The sequence below is a fragment of the Brassica napus genome, chromosome A7, assembly GCF_020379485.1.
Source record: "Brassica napus cultivar Da-Ae chromosome A7, Da-Ae, whole genome shotgun sequence".
Classification (NCBI taxonomy): domain Eukaryota; kingdom Viridiplantae; phylum Streptophyta; class Magnoliopsida; order Brassicales; family Brassicaceae; genus Brassica; species Brassica napus.
Genome location: NC_063440.1, coordinates 11,940,657 through 11,965,505, shown reverse-complemented (window position 1 = coordinate 11,965,505; position 24,849 = coordinate 11,940,657). Strand labels below are relative to the sequence as shown.

Sequence of the window (24,849 nt, the reverse complement as noted above, 5' to 3'; positions counted from 1 at the left end):
TTGGATTATTAGATTAAAGAGTTAACATGAATGATAAATAAAAAGTTGGATACATTAAAGATCTTGAAACCTTATTTTTATTAAGCCTTAATGGTTAAATCCAAAACATGATTCCTTTATGAAGAAAGAACAGATTCAACTTAGAACAAATCTAAACCGAAGTCGGTTCAGATCCGAAATGAAAATGATGGATAGTAAAACCCTCTATCTAAGTTGGGCCACAAGAGATCTCCAACGACTCTGGCAAGAATTTATTGAAACCAGATATCATGTCTTGATGTCCTTTAAATAGTTCCTTCACCTCTATTATGCAATGAGCCCTATCAATCCTACAAATAAAGATTGTATTTGTAACTAATTAGTTTTAATAAAATTATAGTGTTACCCCATCAAGGGTTAAATTTTTTTTGCAGAAACTATGAATATACATACCTCCGAGCTTCAAAATTATTCATAATAGCAAGAAATTTGTCATATTTGTCATGATCGTTATGAAATTTATCCTTCACAGTCCTAAGATATGCATACGCATCATCAATATTTGCTTTCGGTTTACTTCCCTCTCCATCCATGGTTTGAAGTTGGTCGAAGCTTCATTTTACAAACAAAGAGAATAATTAAAAAAAAACATCTCCAAAGACTAAAACACATTATAACTTTCTTGAAAGTAACTTTGACATCTTCGGGTGAAAATTTTTTTGCATAAAGATCTTAATTCACAATTCCTATAATTTCAAACTTACATGCATTGAAGATTGAACCAAATAGAGCACGACAACATGACAATATATATCTAATCAAATTTAAGTTCCATTTTAATTTAATCCAAACCCAAATCTAACTATATACGTGGTAAAATCCTGATTCTCAACTAGGAATACTTCATATTTCGTCAGTTTAAGACTTGCCGAAGAAAACACCTTTAAAAATTTTAGAAACCATTCATGTAACTATTATATCTCCGCGAAATATGTAAATTTCATTGTTTAACATTCTTATAGTATACTAGATATTAACTGGGTATGATCGAAACAGAATGGTGAAAAAGTTTCTACGTAATTAGCGAATTAGAAAAAATATTATGAGTTCAAGCTTCACCTTTGTAGCACTAGCACATGAATAATCTTTGAGTTGTATGGATGTCTTTATATACAGAAAACATTAATCTAATCAGTCCATTTGAAATTAATATCTTTGTTTTTTTTGACAGCAATATCTTTGTAGAAATGAGTTATAAATATTAAATTGTATTTTTACATTGTGGCATTTATTTTTGCAATCCAAAAAACTTTTATATTTAGCTGATATCAATTGAAAAACTGAGATAACAAGTGAAAACTATTAAAATCATAAAATCTCAAAAAACTAATTTAGATTTTTAGTATATATATAAGATTTCAACATGTTCGATATATATACCTAGTATATTTAATTTATAGAAAATTTAATTAAGATGATTGTTAATATATAGTAGATTTTTGGACATATATAGTAGATATTTGTTCTCAAAAAGGCATATATATATATATATATAGTAAAAGTTGACAAAAGAAAAGAGATATATATATATATATATAGTAGATCTGATATAGTAAATTTAGTATTACATAATAATAACCATATATATAGTATCATAAATTTTATATTGTGTATAACATTTCAAATTAAATTAATATTAATGTCTAATAATTATTTAATAACAATCACAGAATTATTTAATTATTTAGATATTTATAAAGTTTATATAGTTATTCAAAAATGTATAATTTTTTTTAAGATCTCATAAAATTTTATTAGATTGCAATATTAAAAAAAAATCTGTATAATTATGTTTTATTTATTTAAAAAGAATATCTAGTTGAGTTAGTTAAATAATTAAGGTTTTAAGTGACATATTAATAAGCATAGTTAATATAAATGTTCAAATTTTGGCAATATCACAAGTTAATCAAATTTAGGTTTACGTTGTGATTCTGTTTTGATAGATAACATATATCTAAAAGTTAAAAAATACCATTATAGATCATGTATTTTTGGTTCGAGTTTTGTATACCAAATCTAAACCGACAACTAAACTTGGTCCACTAGCGCCAAAAGAAAGCATCAAATGCACTGCACATCACTTTCATGCAGGGTCAGCTGGAAGAAGGTTGAGATTTTCTTGCAACTCCACATGACTAATCTGAAGAAGTCTCAACTACTTCCTCAGTACAAAATGTTCTACAGAAATGGTGATTACAGAACTCTCATCCTCTGATGTAAATCTTACAAATATACTCATCATGTAACTAAACACAGAGCTTATGCCATCTGCACTTGGCTGCCTTACAAACTTCTTTTTGAAGTCTAGTACAATTCCTCGGATGGATGTTGTTTCCTGTCATCCCCATGACAGGAAAACAACATCATGAGCAATTGAGCATAGGAGTCAAATACAAATGATGCTATTGCAGTAGATAGAATAAAAACCTTCATGTTGTTCAGCATTGTCATGATTTCACCACGGTCCCATAGTCTACTTCGCATTCCAGGACACTCTCCGCTTTCTTCAACAACCATCTGCATTCCCATGTCTCTAATCTGATCACACATCCTCATTCAAGCACTTGACCTCATACTTTTTGGTTCACAGAGAGTCTATTAAGAATCTCCTCATCTCTGGTAGTGATGACTATAAGACTTCCTTCACCATACCATCTTCTTTCACTGACAAGCACATCAACCTGGTCTTTACTAATTACTATCAAACATCGACTAAAACCGCAAGAATCTTCTTCTCATGAACTTTCTCTCTTATCTTCTCATTAACATCTTCTATCTCAGGAGCCGGACGGAACAGTTCAGTAATGAAAGTTTTTTGTAGGTTGACTAAGCCATCTTGTCCTGATGACTTTTCTCTAATGTTTGAGATGAAAAGTCGTTGTTCCTCGAAGTTTTCGATGATCTTGTTATAGAAACGTTTTGCAAGTGTAGTCTTCCCAATACCACTTATACCGTAAATTAAGCCTCATGATTTAAACTTGAATTGGGTTTAAGGTCGACCAGGTTCATCTCTGATCAAAGCCTCATTTTAACTTGTTGCGTCTTTGGTCTTTAAGATAATATTTTATCAACTATTTTTATATTTGGTATTATAAGATCAGAAGTTTGATTAGACAACAAACACATACCTATTGTTCTGTGTTAACTTTGCTTATTATTACATTAGACTATAAACGAAAGTACATAGGTTGAATTCTTGGAGGAGGTATCAAGTTTGATCATCTGCATTATAATATTTTAATTTCATTTAAAAAGTCAGAATCTTCTCACAATAAAGTCATGACTATAAGTTCCTTGATAAGACCTATAAAGGAAAAATAAAAGTCTATAAGACTAGAAGATGATTAACTCTCCTGAAATAGGTTCAACTCTTGAAGAAGCTTCTCAAGCTTCCTTGCATTCTCTTCCTTGATGTGTGCAGGAACCTTCTCTTCATACCAACTCACACCCATACTCTTCTCCAACTTCTCCTTTTGGTTTTGTATCTCTTCAATCTTCTTTCTCATTTTCTCACGTTCAGCTTCGGGGTCTATAGCTGCTCCATCCACTTTGAGATACACTTTGAGGTTCTCGTTCACCGTCTCAACAACAGCTGATCCAGCTTGAGATGATATGTCTTCTCCCTTCAACACAACCTCAAAAGATGAGAGACTTGCAAGAGTTCTGATCTCCAGCTAATGAGACTGCATAATCTCCAGAGTTGTTATATTTCCACAGAGAGCAAACGCATGTAACTTCTCATTCCTCTGTCTCTCCATAGACTCAGCAGCTCTCAGTGTCCTAATAGTCTTCACAGTCGCCATAACCATTTCCATTTCAGCTTCCACCTTCTCGTTTGTCCACTCCTCTATGGGAGACGGGTACTCACATATCATGATAGAAGCCTCCCGTTCACAACCCTTCGGTGAAGGCAACCTTTGCCACAGCTCTTCCGTAACAAAAGGCATAAACGGATGCAGCATTCTCAAGCCAGTCTCGAGACACACCCATAGAGTATCTTGCGCATGTGTCCTGTCTGAGTTTTCACCAGAGAAACAAGGCTTGATTGCTTCAATAAACACATCACAAAACTGATACTGCCACCAAGAGTAAACAGTATTGGCTGCATCAGCTAACTCAAAACCATTCAATGAATCCACAGTCTTTATCACTGCCTTGTTCAACACGGAAAGAATCCATCTACAACTAAAAGGCATGGTTTCAGGGCACATAGTTTTCACAGGAGGTGTATAATCATCTCCAAGCTTCATCATTGCAAACCTAACAGCATTCCACAGCTTATTACACCACTGGCGATAACAAACAACTCTTTGAACATCCATGTTTATGTTATAAGACTGAGCAGTGTAAGAAACCAAAGCAAACCGAAGAGCATCAGCGCCACACTCAGGGATACCATTAGGAAAATCCTTCACTTGCCCCTTCTTGGCAACAACCAGCTCCTTGGGATCCAAGTTACCTTTCTTTAACCTAGTCTGAAGACCAGCAAGAGACTCACCGTTGATAACTTCAAGCGGATCAATACCATTTCCAAGAGACTTTGACATCTTGCGTCCATGTGCATCACGTACCATAGGATGCAAATAAACTTTACTAAAAGGAACAACCCCATCACTCAGTTTCATAGACAACATAACCATGCGAGCCACCCAGAAGAAAAGAATGTCAAGCCCTGTCTCAAGAACAGAACCTGGATAGAAAGCTTTGAGTTCCTCTGTCTGGTCTGGCCATCCCAAAGCAGATAAAGGAAACAGCCCTGAAGAGAACCATGTATCAAGCACATCAGGATCTTGAGAGAGATCCAACAGCTTCTTCCCAGCAAATTTAACTTCAGCCTCTTCTCTAGCTTCTTCCTCGTTACTAGCAACAACCCAATGGTCAATATAGGTACCAAACTTCTTAAGCTGGTCTTCTTCTAGAGTAGCGTACCAAGCAGGGATCCTATGACCCCATAGAATCTGCCTAGAGATGCACCAGTCATGCACGTTCTCTAACCATCTCCTCCAATCTGCTGAGTACTGCTTTGGTATATCTCGAGTTTACCGTCACCAGCAGCGTCAAGCGCCTCCTTACCCATTGTGCTGCATCTCACATACCACTGAGGCTTCAACATAGGCTCAACAACATCATTACTCCTTGAGAAAATACCAATCCTCATGTCTTTTTCTTCCACACCTCTCAACAGTCCTTTGCTACGCAGAGCTTCCACAACAGCTTCACGAGCCACATACCGTTTCATTCCTTCGAATTTACACCCGCCGTTCTTATTGATCTTACCATCATCGGTGAAGATGTTTATAGCCTCCAGATGGTGGAGCTTCCCGAGCTCGTAGTCCTTTTGTTCATGCGCTGGAGTGATCTTAACACAACCAGTACCAAGCTCCGGGTCAACGAGGTCTGCGTCGCAGACTATCAGTAGCTTCCTTCCATTGAATGGATGCATAGCAAACTTTGTATGAAGATGCTTGTATCTTGCATCATCAGGATGAACAGCAATGGCGGTATCGCCGAGCATCGTCTCCACTCTAGTAGTTGCAACAACAACTTCTCCTGATCCGTCCTCGAGAGGATAAGCGAATGAAGTCATCAAACCAAACTCTACAGGCTTCTCATAGCCAGGAACGTTCCTTAACGTTCTCCCTTTGATCTCAACATGATCAATCTCTTCTTCGGATCTAGCTGTTCTTGAGAAACAGTCCCAGTTAACAAGGTGATCACCTCTGTAGATAACACCTTCCTTGTGCAGCCTCACGAAGGCTTCGACCACAGCCTTTGATCTCTCCTCGTCCATAGTGAAACATTCGCGAGACCAGTCAAGAGACGACCCCAAACGCCTCAGCTGTGTCTTTATCGTGCCGCTGTACTTGTGTGTCCACTTCCAGGCTTTTTTCAAGAACTCCTCGCGACCAATGTCGCGGCTGGTCTTCCCTGTCTCACGCATTAGATCCTTGTCGACCACGTCTTGTGTAGCGATGCCTGCGTGGTCAAAACCTGGAAGCCACAGTGCGTTGTAACCAGACATTCTTTTATAACGGATGAGTGTGTCTTGGACCGCACATGTTAGAGCGTGACCGATGTGTAAGACTCCTGTAACGTTGGGAGGAGGAAGAAGAATCACAAACTTTGGTTTGGTGCTCTTTGCTTCGGCTTTGAAGAACTCAGATCTCTCCCACCATTCATACCATCTGTTGAACGGAGAAGGAACAGAGTTATTACAAATCATCTAATAAACTGGTGGGTATAACTAGGGTTTTAGGAAAAAAAATAGGGTTTTAGGGAGAAGACTTACGATGTCTCTACAGCAGAAGGGTTGTACTGCTTGGCCATCTGTGAAGACAGCCTTTTCTTCTCACCAGGAGGAGTGTCTGAAGGAGTCTCTTCGTCTTTGTTGATCTTCTTGTCGGTTACTGGTTTGGGTTTTGCTGACTTCACTTGGGCGAGCTTTGCTTTCTCAGAAGCCTTTTGCCTCTTCATCTCTTTCTCTTTAGCCTTCTCTTCTTTCTTCAGTTTCCTCTCCATCTCCGTTGCAGTCTTCTTCTCAGCTTCAGCCATGATAGATTTTGTTTTGTGTGAAGGAGACTGGAGAGGGAGAAAGAACATACAGTATATGTATATCAAAGAATATAGTAAAATGGAAAATATAAATTGTTATCTATTATTGGGTATATACAGTACACAAAAAGAGAACCAAAAAAATGGAAAGTAGAAATTGTTAATTATTGGGATTATGAAATATATCCCCCTATATATTAAAAGAGAAGTCACTTTAGTGATTTCTCGTGACGTGTCGTTCATAGGTGAAGTTTCAAGAAAATTATTATAATTTGATTGGTCGATGATTTTTAATTTTTATTTATTTAATTTTGATCTAAAATTTAAGGTAAGTCTAAAATCATTTAACATCACTTACCATATAATCTACATAATAACAATTTATGGAAACTGATTTTCGAAATTATAGAAAGATTAATAATGTTTTATTTATTACTTTTAATATTTATAAACTATAAAATATAATGAACGAAATTTTATATAAGATAATTAAAATTGTTTTATACTCTACTTGATGAATTGTATTCGAATATAATTATATAATAATTATTTTAAATATTAAAAAATTCAAACATGTTTATTAATATTATTTTTAAATTATTTATCGCTGTTTAAAGAATAAATTTATCATAATTTTAAAATAATTTACAGAATGTTATAAATTATTAATAAAATTAAATTTACTTTATATTGAATATTTGTTTATTGTTAAATATTTTTTAGAATTTCTTTTTGATTTATTTTAAATACTTACCTTATTTTGTAATTTCGATATATCATTTAATTCACCGATCCCACTATAATAGGAAAGTACCATTGAATACTAATTGCAAGGGAAAACATAATTTAATGACCAATTAACATCACTTTCCAAATGACTTACATAATATTATTAATAACTATTTATGGTAACTAATTGTCGAAAGTATGGTATATAAATCCATTTTATTAATTCAAATAAATATTTTGGATTCCAAATGACTTACATAATATTATTAATAACTATTTATGGTAACTAATTGTCGAAAGTATGGTATATAAAATCATTTTATCAATTCAAGTAAATATTTTGGTTTATTATTTTATGTAGTCTATAGATATATTAGAATATAAAGTCATTTTATCAAATCAAATAATTTATTTTAATTCATCGATCCCCTATAAAAGGAAAGTAACATTGAATACTGATTGAAAAGGAAAAAATAATTTAATCCCTCTATTAACATTACTTGCGCAACAATATTAGTTAATACATGTAATAATTAGTTTCCTTATTACAAATGGAAAGAATTCTCTTGATTTTGTTGATTGATTTTTTAGAATTTATTTTCTGATTTATTTTAATCATCGACACTACTAAAATTGAAATCACTTTAATACTTATCTTTTGTGTTTTCTCGATTCAAATAACATCTTTTTGAGATCATTTCTCTGTTTAATTCATTAAATACTCACTAAATATTTTAGATGTCAGAGAAACGAAATTAATTGACAAGATATTTTCTCTCCTAAAATCATGCATTTAAAACTTAATATTTATGGTGAGACTTGTCAACCAAAATTCGGGTTCAATCTATTCACGAGATGTTCTCATTTAGCTTTATTAACAAGATATTCCAAAAATAATATTACCTTATAAGTATAAGATTTATTGAGAATTTATTAAAGAATATTCTACTTCTTAGCTTATGATGTTTTTATCAAAAGAAAACGTCAGTAGATCAAATTAATTTTTACATGTTCTTTCAGGCTTGAGTTTATCAGAAGATCAAATTAAGAGTTTATCTTTGGCGGAGATTGAATCAATCATGCGTTTGAACGGAAGCTCATTTACATTGTTTAAGTTTTGAAACGTGTTATCAATAGTATACTCTTCTATTGGTTAAGATGTGGCTTTTGTTAGATTTTCTATTAATTAATTTTTTTTTGTTTTACTTTTGTGGAATTCGCGATATTGTAATGTTGTAAATCAATAATAAAGACATTTTTCTCACTATTAATAGGTGAGAGAGAGAGGGAGGGAGAGAGAGGGACGGAGAGGGAGGGACGGAGAGAGAGAGGGACAGAGAGGGAGGGAGGAGGAGAGGGGAGAGAGAGTGGGAGAGAGGGAGAGAGAGGAGAGAGAGGAGAGAGGGAGAGAGAGGGAGAGAGAGAGAGAGAGATTAGTGTTTACGGTATATCCAAAAGTTTTGAGTTTATTGTTTATGATTTATCCGGTAAAGCCAAAGGGTTAGAGTATACTCAAGGGTTTAAGGTTTACCAAGAGTTTAGAGTTTAAAAATTAATGAATGTAATTTGTATATTTTACAATAAAAAATAAAAACTAACAACAAAGTAGATTGCATTATATCTTGAATTAAATAATGTTAAGAAGATTTATAGTTTTCAACCACAAATAATGAATCATAACTATGTGATTATTATACATATAATATATATTATGCATATACATGTCATTGTATGTAAAAATTAACTAACCATGTAAAATTAAACTAATCATAATATTAATATCCGCATATGCGATAAAATATCCGCATATGCGATACAATATCCGCAGTCACTCCATAGAGAGCTGGATATTTAATCGCCGAGTTAATAGTTTTGATAAGCTGACAGAGTCTGATTCGAAAATCACCGACTGCAATTCGTATCTTCTCTCTGCTCAACCCATTTCTAACATTATTTATTCCATATTTATTACATATTTTGAACTTTTTATTCCATATTTTGAATTTTTTATGTCCTTAATTACATTCTGAAATGGTAAAAGAGGGTTTCAATGGGAATGTAGTGATAATATAAAATATGTTACCTCTGAAACTATACACTATTTATTCCAGATTTTGAAAATAAAATATCTTCTTAAACATACAAATTATTTTGGAACGTTGCAATTATACGTACACACAATAAATACCTCTTGATACTGAAGTTACTTTGTTCCATCTCGTCCATGTAAAATATTGAGTACCAACATTTTTTTGTACCTGATGCTTTCTCCCAAGGGCGGTGGTATTATGATATAAAATTCGTTACTTATAAAACTATGTACTACTTAGTTAATAATTTGAATATGTTTATGTCCGCACGCGGGCCGGCCACCTAGTAATCAATTATGTAAAGAAACGTTAACAAGCTTTTGGCAAGTTCATATTTTCTCTTATGCTCTAAATGATTTTTTTTTTCTTCCTTTTTTGTTGTTAAGAGCAAAATATTTAGAGCACTTGTATATTGGCTTTATAAATTTATGAGTAAAATATCAAGATTTTTTTTTTAAAAAACTTACAACTAAAATCCTAAAACATAAAAATCTACAGCCACAACAAAAGAAATCTATAAACTTAATTTACAGCATAAAAAAATAAAAATAAAAGTACAACTCCTTCCAATCATGCTCTACATGTGCCATGACAAAAGAAAAAGAAATGGAAAATTCATTGTGTTTTGAGGATGTAAGCTTTTGACTTCCTTGAACTATCTACGTTCAGACAAGACAATACACAAAAGTTACTATTTGAAGCCCCAAACTGGAGTTTAGTATGTGTTTTGTGTTCTGAAACACTTTTTGTTTCCCGGCTACTAGTAAAAGTGTCTTCTATTTACACTATAAAACAATATGCACACACCAATTCCAAAGGATTTCACACATAAGAGTTATTTATCATCAAGAAGCAGAGTTAGAAATAAGAAGATTCTTCCAGTTTCTTAGCTCTCTCTCCTGCTCTCTCAGCCTCTGCATTGCCTTCCATGGCATAACTCTTCTCCTGCCACCAGAAACACCACACGTGTTTTCTCACCACCAAAAAATTGACACATGACAAAACTATCATATTATGTTTACCAGCAAACGCCACGTGAAGGGAACACCATCTCTGACCTTTATCCTCTCTCTGATCACTTCTTTGGCTGCACATATCAGACCCAAGAATATTTAAACGAGATGAATATTTAATGAAACTGATTTTAAGACTCTATAACAAGCTGCACCAGTGGAGGCTTGGCATGTCTTTAGCAGTAGCTGGCACCACATTTCGTTGAAAACATCTATTTGTTCATCTGATGCCCCAATGATCTGTTAGTAACAATCAAACAGTTAATAAAGAAGAGAATCCAGTATGTTTGATCCAGTTTTTGAGTTACCTTGTAACCAATGGCGTCAAAATCTGAACCAAGTAGTTCTAGAGCCTGTTTGTAGTTTCCCTTTGCGTATTCATACACAGCTTCTCCAAGCTGATATCAAAGCAAACAAGACAAACATTGATGAGTTTGTTAAAGAGAACGGAAAAAGACAGTCCAAGACGGGGGAACAAACCTGAACCCCTTTCTGCATCACTTGTTGTTTCTTCTTGTTCATCTTTGATACTCTGCAAGAACAAACACATGTTCACAACAGATCTGGTATCAGTTAGAAACTGTAGAAGAGAAGAGATTCACACTAACCGGAACTTCAGACCCTCGAGTAACTCATGAGCTCTTGATGTCTCTCCAACTTTCGCCAATGCCCAAACTATCAATATATCAAGATGCCACTCCAAATACCAGTTTGCCTGAAACGTTAAAGCAAGTGGCCAAGAACTAGTGAGGAGAAGGCATACTGCAAAAAGATATGAGGTAATATACCATCAGAGCATGGCTTACCTGATCAGTCAAACGAGCTGCAAGGAGTTTGAGACGGTCTTCAAACGAACCATCAAGAGCATCTCTTACATCCAAACGCAGTAACAAACCAAGAGCATTGAGATAAACCTAAAGCGAGTTGCATACAGTTGAATACTTGATAGAAGAATCAAAATCATAAATAGAAAAGAGGATTACTTCAGGAGGAACAGCGTCTTCTTTCTCCAACTCTTTCCAGACGTGAGTATCATAAATCTCCTCGACTTTACTCATCGGTGACCCTCCTTCCAAGTAACAGAGAGCAACATGCCACCAATTGTGTGTATACCTAAACAGTTTGTATACATGTTCTAGATCATAAGAGACGAGCATGATAATATATGTGAGAGAGAGAGAGTCTTAAACGCTTTACATAAAGGATGAGCAAGAAGGCCAAGATTCTGAGACTCCTTTCATGAACTCCACTGCTTCTTTAAATCGACATTCATGATGAAGAACATGACACAGCTGCAACAACAAAAAAAACATAAGCATCACATGGAAGCTGAAGAAAGAAGACGCAAGTGCAGTGTGTCAAAAATTTGTTAGAGATGCTCACACAGTGATGTGCCCAGGCGTCTTCTTTGTTTATCTCATAGCCTTTCCTTGAAGCTACCGCAGCTTCTTCCATTCGACCAAGTTCTAACAATGGGAAGGCGAGTATCCCGTGTATGTAACTTTCTTCTTGATTCACAGGTAGAACCTACAATATTAAGCAGCTTTAGACAGTGAATCATTCCGTGAGCGATGAGAGGTGAAGTACCTGGTGAACAAGACCCAAGAAGGGACCAGGCTGACCCATGTAGAAACTCAAAATCTGAGCTCTCTTCAGAGAGACCAAATCCTTTGGGAATCTTTTAAGTAGCTGCAACACACACAGTTTATATTCAAACAAGTGTCAGTTGATAGGCAATAGATGTGAGAAGCCAACCTTGGTGTGCATCTCAAAAGCCAAGTCATCATCTCTGTCCACGGAGATGAGGTAACTAACAGCCTCGAAAACCGCTTTCTCATAAGGTGTAGATTGTTCCTGTAAAATAGAACGAATTATACCTCCAAACCGCAAGTAGAATCAGAAGTACAACAAAGACTCACAAGATTGGATGTCGCAGCTTCAAGATAGGACTTAGCTCTGTGATGATCAGATGAGGAAAGGTAGTGAGCAGCTAAAATGTTGCCCAAGACACAATCTTTGTCGTGGAGGGGAGCTTCTAGAATCACTTTCCTGTTCCTCCCATAACTAAGAACCTGAAACACGATCAATAACACAAAGATCGAAACTTTAAGAAGCATAAGCCGAATAAACGCAAACAAGAAGCTACCCACAAGATCGTAGCTAAAACCCATCAAATTCAGATACAGTAAGTCATAAAAGCAGAAACTCAAAAATAGTCATGAAACAGAGCGCAGATTAGCATTTTGTAAGGAAAGGGTGATTATTGAAGAGGAAACCTGATGAAAATAGGAGTCGATTGCGTCGATGCAATGATCAGAAGAGGCGTTAACCTCATAACCCCACCGAACACATCTCAGTTTCTTCTCCATTTCAAACAGAAAAAAACAGAGCTTTCTACGCGTACAGTTTTGTCTTTCTTGTGGGTTTGAAGATGTTTTGAGAGAGAGACAATCGAAACTTGAAGGAGACAGCGAGATTTGTATTTTGCTTGGCGTCATCAATCATTCAAGACTTCAAGTTAAATAACACACGGTGTTTCCCTTTTGGTTCCTTCTCGCCTTTTGGATAAACAAATTATCCGTTTACACTCCTCTCTACAGGTGGGATTCTAAAACCGAACCAGACATTAAACCGGTTCAATTTACCGATCACGATTCAATCTATTTTTGAAAACCAGGATTCTTGATTTCTTTATTTCAGCGCACATTGTTTTTTTTAATGAGAAATCGGCCAAAAAAAACACTGAACTTTGCGGGAATTGCCAAAAGAAACATGTACTCGAGCCTGACCAATAAAACCCAGATCTTTTGTTGACTTTTTTTTAGTTAATTCACAAACTTACGGTTGACTAACCAGATTAACACACCGTTAACCGACAGTTAAGACAGTGTTAACTCACCGTTAATTACTTCCGTTTAGTGAAACTACGTCGTTTCATTCAGTTGTTTTGTTAAACACAAAATCTCAAGACGGCGTCGTTTTGCTTAATTAAAATTGTTGTTAGCTGGACTCGAACCCGTGCATTCGTGGTCCTAAGGGGGTTTTGCCACTGAGCTAGTGGACTTTTCGGAAGATTATCACACATGTTTATTTTTATTGATCAAAAGATATGTTTGATTTCAATCAAACAAAATGAAACCCGTGTTTGAACGTAACCCTAATTTCTCAAATCGATTTGGGGATTTCTCTTGTAATAGTGAGGAGATGGTAAAGACGAAGTTCACAAGGAATGGAAGGGAGGTAATGATTTTCGGAGCGATGAGGAATTTCGATTACGGGAGTGACGAAGCGGTTCAAGAGTCGAAGAAGGGTGGAGAACGCGATGCTTCTGTGAGTTTGTCATCGCCGGAGAGATCGAGGATTCGTAAAAGCGTTGAAGGGATATCGATGTTGGCATCTACAGAGGTGTCGAAGGCGTCGAAGACAAGGCGGGGAACTTCATATGGGTCGCCTGCGTCATCTCCGGAGAAGACCACGAGGAGGGGAACTTCATATGGGTCGCCATCTCCAGTGAAGGCCACGAGGCGTGGTTCAACTCTGTCTCCTAGAGTTTCGAAGAAGCATAAGGTAAATGTGGCTCCTTCTGGTGATGACAGAGAAGAATGGCCAGAGACTGAGATGTTGGCATCAACAGTTGCGAAGAAGACAAGGCGGAGAACTTCATATGGTGGGTCGCATGTGTCTCCTAGACAATCGAAGAAGCAGAAGGTAAACTCGGAGAGGAGTCTAGGTGATGATGGTGATGACAGAGAAGAATTTCTCCAGATTGAGGAATTTGGGGATATAGGTGATGATGGTAGGGAAGATGAGAACGGTATTGCTGGCATTGAGGAAGTTGGTTGTACAGATTTGAGTCTTTATTTTGATGATAAAGCAAAAAATGATGACTGTGAGGTTGATGAAGATGAAGGCGATGATGATGCATGGGATGATGATAAAATCCCTGATCCTGTGTCATCAGATGATGAGAATGAAGAGGAGATGAGACCTGCGCAAGCTTACAGAGAAGACACTGATCCAGAGGAGCTCCTTCAGCTAGGCAAGACATTTTCAGATGCTGAGGACTTCAAACATGCTTGTCTGAGGTATACCCTGAAAACCAGATACAACATCAAGTACTACAGATCCAGTAGCTTGAAGATGGGTGCAAAATGTGCCGCTGAGATGAGAGATGATGAGGCTCCTTGTCCTTGGATGGTCTACTGTTCGTATGATAGGAGGAAACAGAAGTTAATGGTAAAGACATACGTCAATGACCATAAGTGTGAGAGGACAGGGTATTCCAAGATACTTAAGAGGTCAGCAATTGCAAGTCTATTTGCTGAGAGGTTAAGGCTGAATCCTAAGCTCACGGCAAAGGAGATACAGGCTGAGATATTGAGGGAGTATAAGATGGAAGTTTTAGAAAACTCATGCATTAAGGCCAAGACGAAGGTGATGAAAGAAAGGAGGAAGACCCATGAAGAGCATTTTGATAAAATCTGGGATTACCAAGCAGAGATATTGAGGAGCAATCCTGGATCAACCATGGAAATTGAGACCATACCAGGAGCCATGGTTGGAAGCAAGCAGCGGTTCTATAGACTCTACATGTGTTTCCAAGCACAAAAGGAAGCATGGAAGAAGACTTGTAGGCTTGTTATTGGCTTAGATGGAGCCTTTTTGAAATGGGACATCAAGGGACAGTTGTTGGCTGCGGTTGGAAGAGATGGAGACAATAGGATTGTCCCTATTGCTTGGGCTGTAGTGGAGATAGAGAATGATACAAACTGGGATTGGTTTGTGAAGCGTTTGGCCTTGGATTTGGGATTGGAAAATGGGAACGGCTTTGTTATAATGTCTGACAAACAAAAGGTAAACACTTTGCTTTCATGATACTCAATGAATGTTTGATTCTTGTTTCTGATTTCTTTTTTTTTTCTGATCTTGTAGGGATTAGTGAAGGCAGTTTATACCCTCCTTCCAGAAGCTGAGCATAGACACTGTTGTCGCCATATCTACGAGAACTGGAGGAAAGGTGGAAAAGATCTAAGGTTACAGAGGTTCTTTTGGTTCATTGCAAGGAGCTACACTCCTGGTATGTTCAACTACAACATGGACGAGCTTAAGAACTATGATCCTGGCGCACATGCATCTCTGATAAAGACAAAGCCAGAGACTTGGTCTAGAGCTTTCTTCAAGATAGGCTCCTACTGCAATGATAATCTGAACAACTTGTGTGAGTCCTTCAACAAGACCATCAGGGAGCCTAGGAAGAAACCTCTGCTAGACATGTTAGAGGAGATTAGGCGCCAATGTATGACTAGGAACTACAATAGGTCTAAGATGGCTAAGGACAGGAAGACTAGGTTCACCCCGAAGACACATAAAGAGTTAGACAGGGTTGAGAAGAAGTCAAAAGAATGTAGTCTGCGTTGGGCAATTGGGCCAGAGACTGAGGTGGAAGATAGAGACCAGTCTTATGTGGTGAATTTGGAGAATGAGACTTGTGCATGTCGAAGCTGGCAAATGAATGGTATTCCATGCATCCATGCTGCTAAGGTCATCCTTGGCGTGGGAAGAAAACTCTCTGAATTTGTTGCTCTTTTCTACACAACCTCTAAGTGGCGTGAAACCTACAGTTTTGGGATCAGACCTGTAAATGGGATGATAGAGTGGCCTCGGACCAATAGATTAGGTGTGATTCCACCACCTAATCGAAATGGCAAGCCTGGTAGGCCTAAAAACCATGATCGAAAGAAGGGAACCAATGAGACAGTGTCTACTACCAAGCTGAGTCGTGCGAACAGGGTAATGACATGCTCTAATTGCAAAGAAGAAGGGCACTACAAGAATACATGTCGGAAGGCTTTTGTTGAGAGTCCACCTAAGAAACCAAGAGGCAGACCAAGGAAATATCAGGTTAGGGTCTTAGTTTCTATCTCATTGTTTTTTAGCTCTCGGTAATGTGTCTAACAATTCATTTATATGTTGCAGGGACTACACTTTGGCGAGTCACAAGCTCAATCCTCAGAAGCTCAAACCTCACAAAATCAATCCTCACAAGCTCAAGCATCAGCATGGGAAGTTCCTCAGTCTTCACAAGGTCAATCCTCACAAGCTCAACCATCACGATGGGAAGTTCCTCATTCCTCACAAGCTGAAGCATCACAGACAGCAGCGTGGGGAAGATGGTTTTTTTAGATGCTTGTGTGTTGTTTATGATGGTCTCTGTCTGAATGCTTTCGTTGTGTGTTGTTTATGATAGTGTCTCTGTCTGAATGCTTTTGGAACAAGAACTACCTTTTTCTTTCTTCTCTTCCTGCTGTTTTAATTTGAAACTTTCAATGAAGATAGTGTCGGTTATTATCTTTGTGTTTTCATCATGTTGTTTATCTTGATGGTCTGTTCATTGGTGTGTTCATTTGTCCTTCTATAAACAATCAAGAAGTAAAACATAAACATTACTGAAACATTGTCTTAAAACATAGCCTTACATGAACCATGAGTCTTACATAAACATAGCCTTACATAAACAGAGTCTCCTAGTAGCTATTCATAGACAACCCATATGCTTTGTCAAACATGATCAACACAAGACATATCACACCGCCTAAACAAACCACCAAAAAACCCACTTTTATGATCACATTCAGCTTCTTAAGTTCATTGCTCGCCTTCCTGACATCTTCTTTCAACTCTTCCTCCACGGTTTTCATGCTTTCGATCTCCATTTTAAGTTTCATAACATCTGATGCAAAGCACTCAACTTTTGGCAATGCATCTTGAACCTCTTCGTAGACAGCTTCATCTACCCATTTATACAAGTGATCCTAGACACAAATCATGAACACAATCTTTATGTTCAAACAATTTCTCACTGACTACCTAGCCATTGAATCTTATGTTCTTTTCTTAAACACAATCAAATTAAACACTTACATTTTGAAACGTTGGGCATCTAAAGAAAGTTCTTCCTGGATTGACCTTCGTTTTTGATGTGTATATCCCAGTTCTTCGACCACAGCCGCATTGCTCCGGGATACCACGAATTCCCATCGTATTCACAGACGAATCCTCACAACCCGAACTCATCATGCGATACTCGAAGAAGGAGAGATGAGAATCGAGATTCTTAAGGACGAGATTGAAGAGAATCGAGCTTGAATCGCGAACTGGATTTATGATTTCGCCCATTTAGGGTTTATACCAATCGGAGGAGAAAACGCCGTCGTTTCTTTTTGATTCATTGAACTCGTATTCAAAGAGAATAAAAGAAACTGTGTTCGTATATCCATTGCAAAGTCCACTAGCTCAGTGGCAAAAACCCCTACCATTAAACCCGAGTGCACGAGTTCGAGTCGATGGAACCCCATCTTTTTAATAAAAAAGTTAATATAAAACGCGTCGTTTCATTAATTTGTCTTTAACTCGGATTCGAAGAATAAAAGAAATTGTGTTCGTAAATCTATCGCAAAGTCCACTAGCTCAGTGGCAAAAATCCCTACCATTAAACCCGAGTACACGAGTTCGAGCCGTAGGAAACCCATATTTTGAATAACGCAGCTATATAAACGACGTCGTTTGTCTTTAATCAGACAAAGTGATGAAACGACGTCGTATACTTTAACACCCAAAATAAACGTCCGCTTAATTAACAGTTAACTCGGTTAACGGTGTGTTAATCTGGTCAATCAATCGTAAGTTTCTTAATAAACCCGAAAAGTCAACAAAAGTTCAGGATTTTATTGGCTAGCCCATATGTCCAGGTTTCTTTTGGCAATTCCCGCAAAGTTCAGTGTTTTTTTGGCCGATTTCTCACATCATCTTCATACATGCGATGGTAAGGATAAAAGAATAAATATCCGTACCAAAAAACCTTTGAATTGGGTATTCCAAAAACAAAGGGTTTATTTGTAGAATAACTAAAAAAGAAAAATTAATTTTATAGAGAGAGAAAAAAGAGATAGGAAGAGAAAAGAAAAGAGAGTAGAAAATTTTAGTTAGATAGTGAATTATGTTTTCTTGTGTTATTGAGTCCAGTTTTCCAAAAATAAACTTTTTACCAACATTTTGGTAAGTTCTCAAATTTCAAGAGCTAGAGCATGTCCATTGTTTGAGTATTTAAAAAAATAAAAATAAAGAAAAAAATGAAAAAAATAAGAGAGAAGATGAAATATCAGCGGTATGATATTTACAAAAATATTTAAAATTAATCTAATAATTCAACTTTATTAAAATAATAATATAAATTAAATTAGAACTTCAATGTTAGAAGTTAGAACCTTACCAATAAGGTTGCTCTAACAGCTAGTAACCAAAAAGAACAAAAGGATATGTACTCTCGGTATCAGATTTTACACTGCTATAATTTATATTTATAGCAAATAAAAAAAAATAAAGTTGAATTTACAATGTCATAGTAAGGGCACATGGATAAATCCAATGATTTATACAGTACTTTTAGTATGATTTTCAACATAAAAAAACATTAGTTTTACCTTTATACTTCATGTACCGAATTTATTCTGTGTGCAATTAATTCCAAACTAATAATTTTAATAAAACAAAGTGTTAAAAGTAACCTCATTATGTAAAATAATGTAGAAATAAATACCAAAGTGCATGTTTTTATTCTAATTTTGGCAAATACAGAGAGAACTTCAAAAAAAAAAATCTCAAAGCAATGAGCATCATTCATTCATTCATTATTTCATATTCAACACATTGCTTATGAAGAAGCCCATCACTCAACATTGAACTTCTTCTTTGCGAATGCAACGAACTCTTCGGGGGTAGGCATGTAAGGCTTGACAGCTTCATGAGCCCTAAACTTCTCCGCCCATTGGATCAGTCCAGGTGTTGTTTCTTGCCGGAGAAACTTGACGCCAGAAAACGCCTCGATCACAGACACTGGACCCAAAAGAGTCCCACATGCAAGGTCGAGGAAGCCTATGTTTTCTCCTCCAAAGAACCCTAATCCTTTGCTGCTCTTCTGAAACGCCTCTTCAAGTATCGCCAAATTCTCCATCAGCTTTCCAGCCGCAGCCATTCTCCCTTCGTCGTCTTTTGCTCCGCCCACGGCTTCCAAAGATCCAAAGATCTGTTTCATGCACACACATACGTTAAGCTCTTTCACTACATAGCCTACTTTCTCATGTTTAGTTTGGTTTAACCAGGTTTTCAGTCGATGAATACCAACAATGTTCAAGAAATTGTTAGGTAAGCGTTTTATAACAATTAGTGCCTAGGCCTAGTGTATAACTGTTTTATAACGATTAGCGCCTAGGCTAGGATTAGTAAGTAAACGTTATAATCTTTTTATAACGATTAGTGCCTATGCCTAGTATATATATGGATTTTAAAAAAATATAGTTTTGCTTATGACCGGTTTAGTGTATATATCGATTTTTAGAACACTGAAACCAAATACCGAAAACAGACTAACCAGTAAACCGGATCTCAAACCAAACAGATCTACATTTGAGTATCAAGATCTAAGCTTCTAGTTCAACTTCAAAAATATAAAGTTTTCAACTCTAGCAAGCAAAACAGAGCGTGTGTAAGATCAATCCACTAAGAGATCCATGGAGATTAATCTAGTTTTGTTACCTTTTCATCGATGAAGAGAGCCCAGAACCGAGCGTTGGCACGTTCCACCGGATGAGAAGGAAGGATGGAAGGACCTGAGGACCAAGCTTCATCAATGTACTGAACAATGTTGAGTGACTCACAGATGGAAACATCACCATGGATGAGAACTGGGACTTTCTTGAAGATGGGGTTGGACTTGAGAAGGAGTTCACTCTTTGACCTGAGAACATCAGGTTCGTCCGAGTACTGGTACTTGACAGACTTCAAGTGTAGAGCCGCTCGAGCCCTGATGGAAAAAGGGCTCGCCCAAGAACCTATGAGCTTGACTGTATCGTTCTGAGCCATCTCTTTTGTTTTCTTATGGTGTTTATTGATCTGAAGTGTGATTTCACTTTCGGGGTGAGTGTGTGTAATATATAGTGGAGACGTTGTTAAAGTTGAGGAGAGGAAAATAATAAAGAAAGGAATTAAGGGCGTGTTTTTCGTTGCACGTCACATGGCCGGTGCGTCAAATGTGGTGTTCTGATTCAATTATTTGAGTTTTTTAATGACTTACCTACCAACAAATAGTGATGGCTTAAAAGTTTTGATATTATATTTTTTCTCAGGTGGGATTAGTATTTGGACTAGGAGTTGAATATTATTGACCAATGCAACAAATATTTATTGTGGCTAAGCAAGCTCTCTACAACCAATGTTTCTTTAAAAAATCAAAATTCACTCATGCATGATTAATTGCATATAGTAAAACCAATCTCATTCTGTAGATTTAAACCAAGGATATAGCCTAGCAAACAAGAATAGTTATCAGCCACAAGTCTGCCCTGAATGTAGCTACAAAACATGGAAGAGGTCGTTTTCTGTCATTAAGTCGCATTCATTACATAGATGATCAATTAATGTGGTGATTAAGACAGCATGTAAGAGCATCCGACTTTAATCATGTGATGCGATGCTAAATGCTTATTTCTATAATTCTATCTGACATGGCTTGCTAAATCAGCTACTCAGTTTGGTAACGATCTTAAAAAAAGAAAATGCTTAAACTCTGCTTGGTGCATCCTTTCCCACAGTAATTAGCATTCAGCATATTGATCAGGGACATATGCTTGCTTATAAATTATAGTCACCACCAAAAGGTTTTAAAATCATAAGTTTCCAAAACATTGTTGGCCAATCTTATCTAGGAACAGGACAAATCAAAGAACTGTTCTCTTTAACTTTCTTGTGAGTATACATATCCCTTAAGTCCCCATACTACAGTTACCAAAAGATCTTGACATGCAGACAATCGTTTAATATCTTGACAAAATAAAGTTCACATGCATGTTAGCATATAGATGAAACAAAGTAACTTAAGGGATTCAAAATCCTCATCTTGGTGAGGAATTGAGAGATAGCACATACTTACCACTTGATTATACTAGTTTGCAAGAACTGCAAAAAGAACTGTCAACTTTTGAAGAGCCTTTCATTGTATTATATATAGATATATCATAGATTGTTCTATACATAAAACAAAGATCTAAAACAGTTAGCTCCATAAACTCCCATCTGCTTTCTAAGAAAAAATTCCAGAGTCCTTGCCAGAAACAATGTTATGTCATCTCATGTTGCAGCAATGGGGCTTCCCTAGTCTCTGCAGCTTATCCCACATGCAAATCATCTGCCGTGGGGACTGGTAATGAGCGGTGAAGTAGTCTTCTATGCATCCAAACTGGCAGAACCTGAGGCTGTGAACCACCTCCACTGGTCTAGTCTCGTTGAACTTCTCCACCCACATTCCCATGCTCACATCCTCCATCTTGAACAACTGCAATAACAAAGTAAGTACTAATGACCATATCAACACATGCTAAAATTAAATCTGGCAAATGTGTAAAAAGGTAAACTTACTCTTAATCTCCGATGTTCAAAATCATCGACGATGAACTTAGCTATGTCATATGACAAGATGTAACCCGGACCATTTGCATATGGTGGATAATACTCTTCTGGCCATTCCTGAAAGTTTGTCATAACCTTTTTCATGTTACATGTTCAGCTCTATTTTGTTTCAGGTGCTAAAAATTTAAATCGTTACCTCATATGTCACAGCCCACTTCCCAGTGCGCAGAGGCTTATGGTAGAAGTTAATGTTTCCAATATAAAGGCTACCTCTTCCCTTAACCTTCTCTGCTTCTTGTATCACAGCATCTACTCTCACAAACGTATCATCATCACATTTCATAATATACTTTGCCGCCACTGTGCTAACCCCATATTCACAGATGGCAACCGTCTTGAGCACCACAAGGTCATAATGATCCATGTAGGGTACTATGACAATATCACCAAAGTACTCGGCTTCTTTCTTTAGATCCACATTGACTTCCTTTCTTGCGTGCTGCAACATGAATCATCATAAAAAAATGCAGTTTAACTTTAATGACTGTTGAAATGATTTTCTCTTTGTGCTTACCAATGCCACAAAGAACCGGGCAACAACTTTAGATGATCTGACTAGCTTTTGTTGCATCCATGACTTCCTCACAGCCATTCTCTCTGCAAAATGGTTACCAGCAGAGAGAATACCGATGAACAGCTCTACAGGCTTCTCAGGCAACGCAGGAGCTTTCCACATGCTCTGCATCTCGAGATGCTTCTGAGGAGCGAAACTCGGGTTTGTGGAAGGTAAAGAGGAAGCGTATATAGAATGCACATCAATGTTCCCCTTGACTGCTAGTCCAGTAGCATCCTCTAGAACAAACCCCTGCAAGAACCATTACACTATTCAATATCAAACCATTCCTTAACTAGCGGTTTCGGACAAAACAAAACAGAGAAACTTACGGTTCTGTAAGGGAAAGAAGTGATATGTCTTCCATCAACGCTGATGTGGTAACCTTCCATCCCAGCACGAAGGGTAAGAACAAAGAGCTTCCCTTCCCCAAAAGGGTATGGCCAATCATGTGTCATCATCTTCTTCCTCCGTCCCATAAACCTATTCAACCACCACGTCTTCTTTGACTCATCAGAATCATCATCATCTCTCTTCCACCCCTCACACTTCACCTCTCCGTCAACTTCGGATTAAAACAAACGGTCAAACATTCATATATTAAAATAATTAACGAAACGAAATTAAAAACTATATAGTATATACCTAACTCTTCATCATCACTAGACTCGTGACCATCGCAACGTAAAGCAGAGCCCCACTGCATCCTATAACAAGTGTTCTGCTCTATCACTGGCCTCCCACTCCAGTCACCTCTAACCCTCGGGTTGAAATGGAGGATCCGAGGCGGGTCTTCACCCTCCACCGTCTTCAACCCCTGCAGCTCCATCATGAACTGCGTCACCATCGTCGTCTTACCATCATCACCCTTCTCGGCGTGCGCCCAGTGCGGCGTCGCCACGACGGTGACGTGAGATCCAAGCGTTAACCCGCACGGCAAAACCAAGATCCGGCTCCGGTTCGAGAACTCGGAACCGGTAACCGAAACCGTATCCGGACATTTCTCCGTCCGGTTTTTAACCGGATTCGGTTTGGTGATTAAACCGGAACCGAGGTTTCCCCACATTTTTCTTCCCGTTGAGATGGCGTGCTTCACGGTTTCGTGGAAGGTGGAGAGCTCGTCGGCGAATCCGCCGCCGTCGAAGAAGGTCTCGTTGGTGAAGATTTCAGAGACGGTTTTGAACTCTCGGTGGATATGACCCGCCCGGTTTACCCGACCCGGATCCTCGAAAGGTCGATGCGGGTCTCCTTCTTCTCCGACAATGGCTCGGTTTGCTTCTCTACCGACAACAACCATGTGTCTCGGCAACCCGTCATCGGACCCGGACCCGGTTCGGAAGATGAAAGGGATCTCGAAGCTCATGCAGAGGAAGTAGAAGAGGAGAAGAGCTAGTAGGAACTGAACAAGACCGAACCGGGTATGTGAGGCGGAGTTATCGAGTTTAGACTTCTTCATTGTTTAATTCAAAACCCAAAACTCAATGAAGAAGAGAGGATATGAACATAAATTAGTGAGCCATTAATGAAAGATTGTTTTTTTTTTTAGCTAAGAAGAATGAAAATGTCGCAAGAAAGATTCAAACTTTTATTTGAAAAAGCTGTTGATTTGAGTTCCAACTTTAAAGCAAAACTCAGAAGCTTTGAAGTTTGAACAGAAAACGATAAACTCTGAGCCGGTCGGTAACCGGTGTATGAAAAGGAAAGCCAGTTACTGCTGAAACTACGTCGTTTCTATCGAATTCAGCAAGAGGAACTGGGGAAAATATAATGTATTTATTTATGTATAGAATAATCAACTTTGCGTCCTTTTATAAAGCTTTTTGATTTTTGTGAAATTATTCATAATTATGAACGGTAATAAAACAAAAACTTAACCGGTGAATATTACTGAACGTTTTTGGTGGTGTAGCAAAACTCCAAATACAAATATAAAATAACCGCTAATAACGTTTTTAATGGTGAGTTTCGGTTATATTTTTCTTGGCTCAAATTTCATGTTAAGAAATATCATAACAAAAAAAAAAGAGTTTGTAATAATATTTTAATGATTAAAATAAAGACAGCCAGGTGGTTTCTAGAGGGATACTCACCATACATTCTAATCATTATAACATACTATTGAATCAGATAATCGAAAAGCTGTTGATATAATCAATGGTTTAACACTTCACTTCGATGCTTACAACTGGAAACGGGAGATACAATGGTGGAAACAACAATTTCAGACTATACAAATCCAATGGATTGGAAGAGAAGGCAACAAAGTAGCAGATAAGTTAGCAAAACATTAGATTGAAGACAATGTATCTTTCAAATTTCATTACTATGTTCCTAGATTTATAACTTCTGA

General features: G+C 37.2%; 5 protein-coding genes, 1 long non-coding RNA gene and 1 pseudogene across 6 annotated transcripts; 1 reads left to right on the top strand and 6 right to left on the bottom strand.

The window, feature by feature from the left end:
* Positions 1–59: 59 nt before the first annotated feature.
* Positions 60–1,407, bottom strand: LOC125576504. Its single transcript, XR_007314902.1, has 2 exons — positions 433–1,407; positions 60–329 (listed from the first exon to the last, which is right to left on the bottom strand). It is a non-coding gene; the product is annotated as an uncharacterized LOC125576504 (long non-coding RNA).
* A 1,848-nt stretch (positions 1,408–3,255) lies between these two features.
* LOC125576503 lies at positions 3,256–6,683 on the bottom strand (annotated as a pseudogene).
* A 3,491-nt stretch (positions 6,684–10,174) lies between these two features.
* On the bottom strand, positions 10,175–12,974 carry LOC106433366 (tetratricopeptide repeat protein 38). The gene is made up of 14 exons (XM_013874205.3): positions 12,703–12,974; positions 12,346–12,498; positions 12,182–12,280; positions 12,014–12,115; positions 11,810–11,953; positions 11,624–11,718; positions 11,410–11,539; positions 11,233–11,340; positions 11,035–11,141; positions 10,907–10,958; positions 10,735–10,824; positions 10,582–10,666; positions 10,436–10,500; positions 10,175–10,358 (listed from the first exon to the last, which is right to left on the bottom strand). Exons 1-14 carry the CDS (start codon positions 12,922–12,924, stop codon positions 10,272–10,274), a joined length of 1,539 nt encoding a protein of 512 aa, XP_013729659.2. The 5' UTR covers positions 12,925–12,974; the 3' UTR covers positions 10,175–10,271.
* A 202-nt stretch (positions 12,975–13,176) lies between these two features.
* On the top strand, positions 13,177–16,712 carry LOC106412948. Its single transcript, XM_048736726.1, has 3 exons — positions 13,177–15,280; positions 15,359–16,327; positions 16,403–16,712. The coding sequence occupies exons 1-3, from the start codon at positions 13,559–13,561 to the stop codon at positions 16,607–16,609; spliced, it is 2,898 nt and encodes a 965-aa protein (XP_048592683.1). The 5' UTR covers positions 13,177–13,558; the 3' UTR covers positions 16,610–16,712.
* LOC106351240 (uncharacterized protein At1g43920, Chloroplastic-like) lies at positions 16,571–18,225 on the bottom strand. Its single transcript, XM_048736729.1, has 2 exons — positions 17,348–18,225; positions 16,571–17,238 (listed from the first exon to the last, which is right to left on the bottom strand). Exons 1-2 carry the CDS (start codon positions 17,600–17,602, stop codon positions 16,951–16,953), a joined length of 543 nt encoding a protein of 180 aa, XP_048592686.1. The 5' UTR covers positions 17,603–18,225; the 3' UTR covers positions 16,571–16,950.
* Positions 18,226–19,015: 790 nt separating this feature from the next.
* LOC106433383 (glutathione S-transferase U13-like) lies at positions 19,016–20,424 on the bottom strand. The gene is made up of 2 exons (XM_048736728.1): positions 20,018–20,424; positions 19,016–19,508 (listed from the first exon to the last, which is right to left on the bottom strand). The coding sequence occupies exons 1-2, from the start codon at positions 20,342–20,344 to the stop codon at positions 19,152–19,154; spliced, it is 684 nt and encodes a 227-aa protein (XP_048592685.1). The 5' UTR covers positions 20,345–20,424; the 3' UTR covers positions 19,016–19,151.
* A 1,010-nt stretch (positions 20,425–21,434) lies between these two features.
* On the bottom strand, positions 21,435–24,260 carry LOC106433371 (hydroxyproline O-galactosyltransferase GALT4-like). The gene is made up of 6 exons (XM_013874210.3): positions 23,145–24,260; positions 22,832–23,064; positions 22,461–22,751; positions 22,083–22,385; positions 21,896–22,003; positions 21,435–21,812 (listed from the first exon to the last, which is right to left on the bottom strand). Exons 1-6 carry the CDS (start codon positions 23,953–23,955, stop codon positions 21,603–21,605), a joined length of 1,956 nt encoding a protein of 651 aa, XP_013729664.2. The 5' UTR covers positions 23,956–24,260; the 3' UTR covers positions 21,435–21,602.
* Between the last annotated feature and the right edge of the window lie 589 nt (positions 24,261–24,849).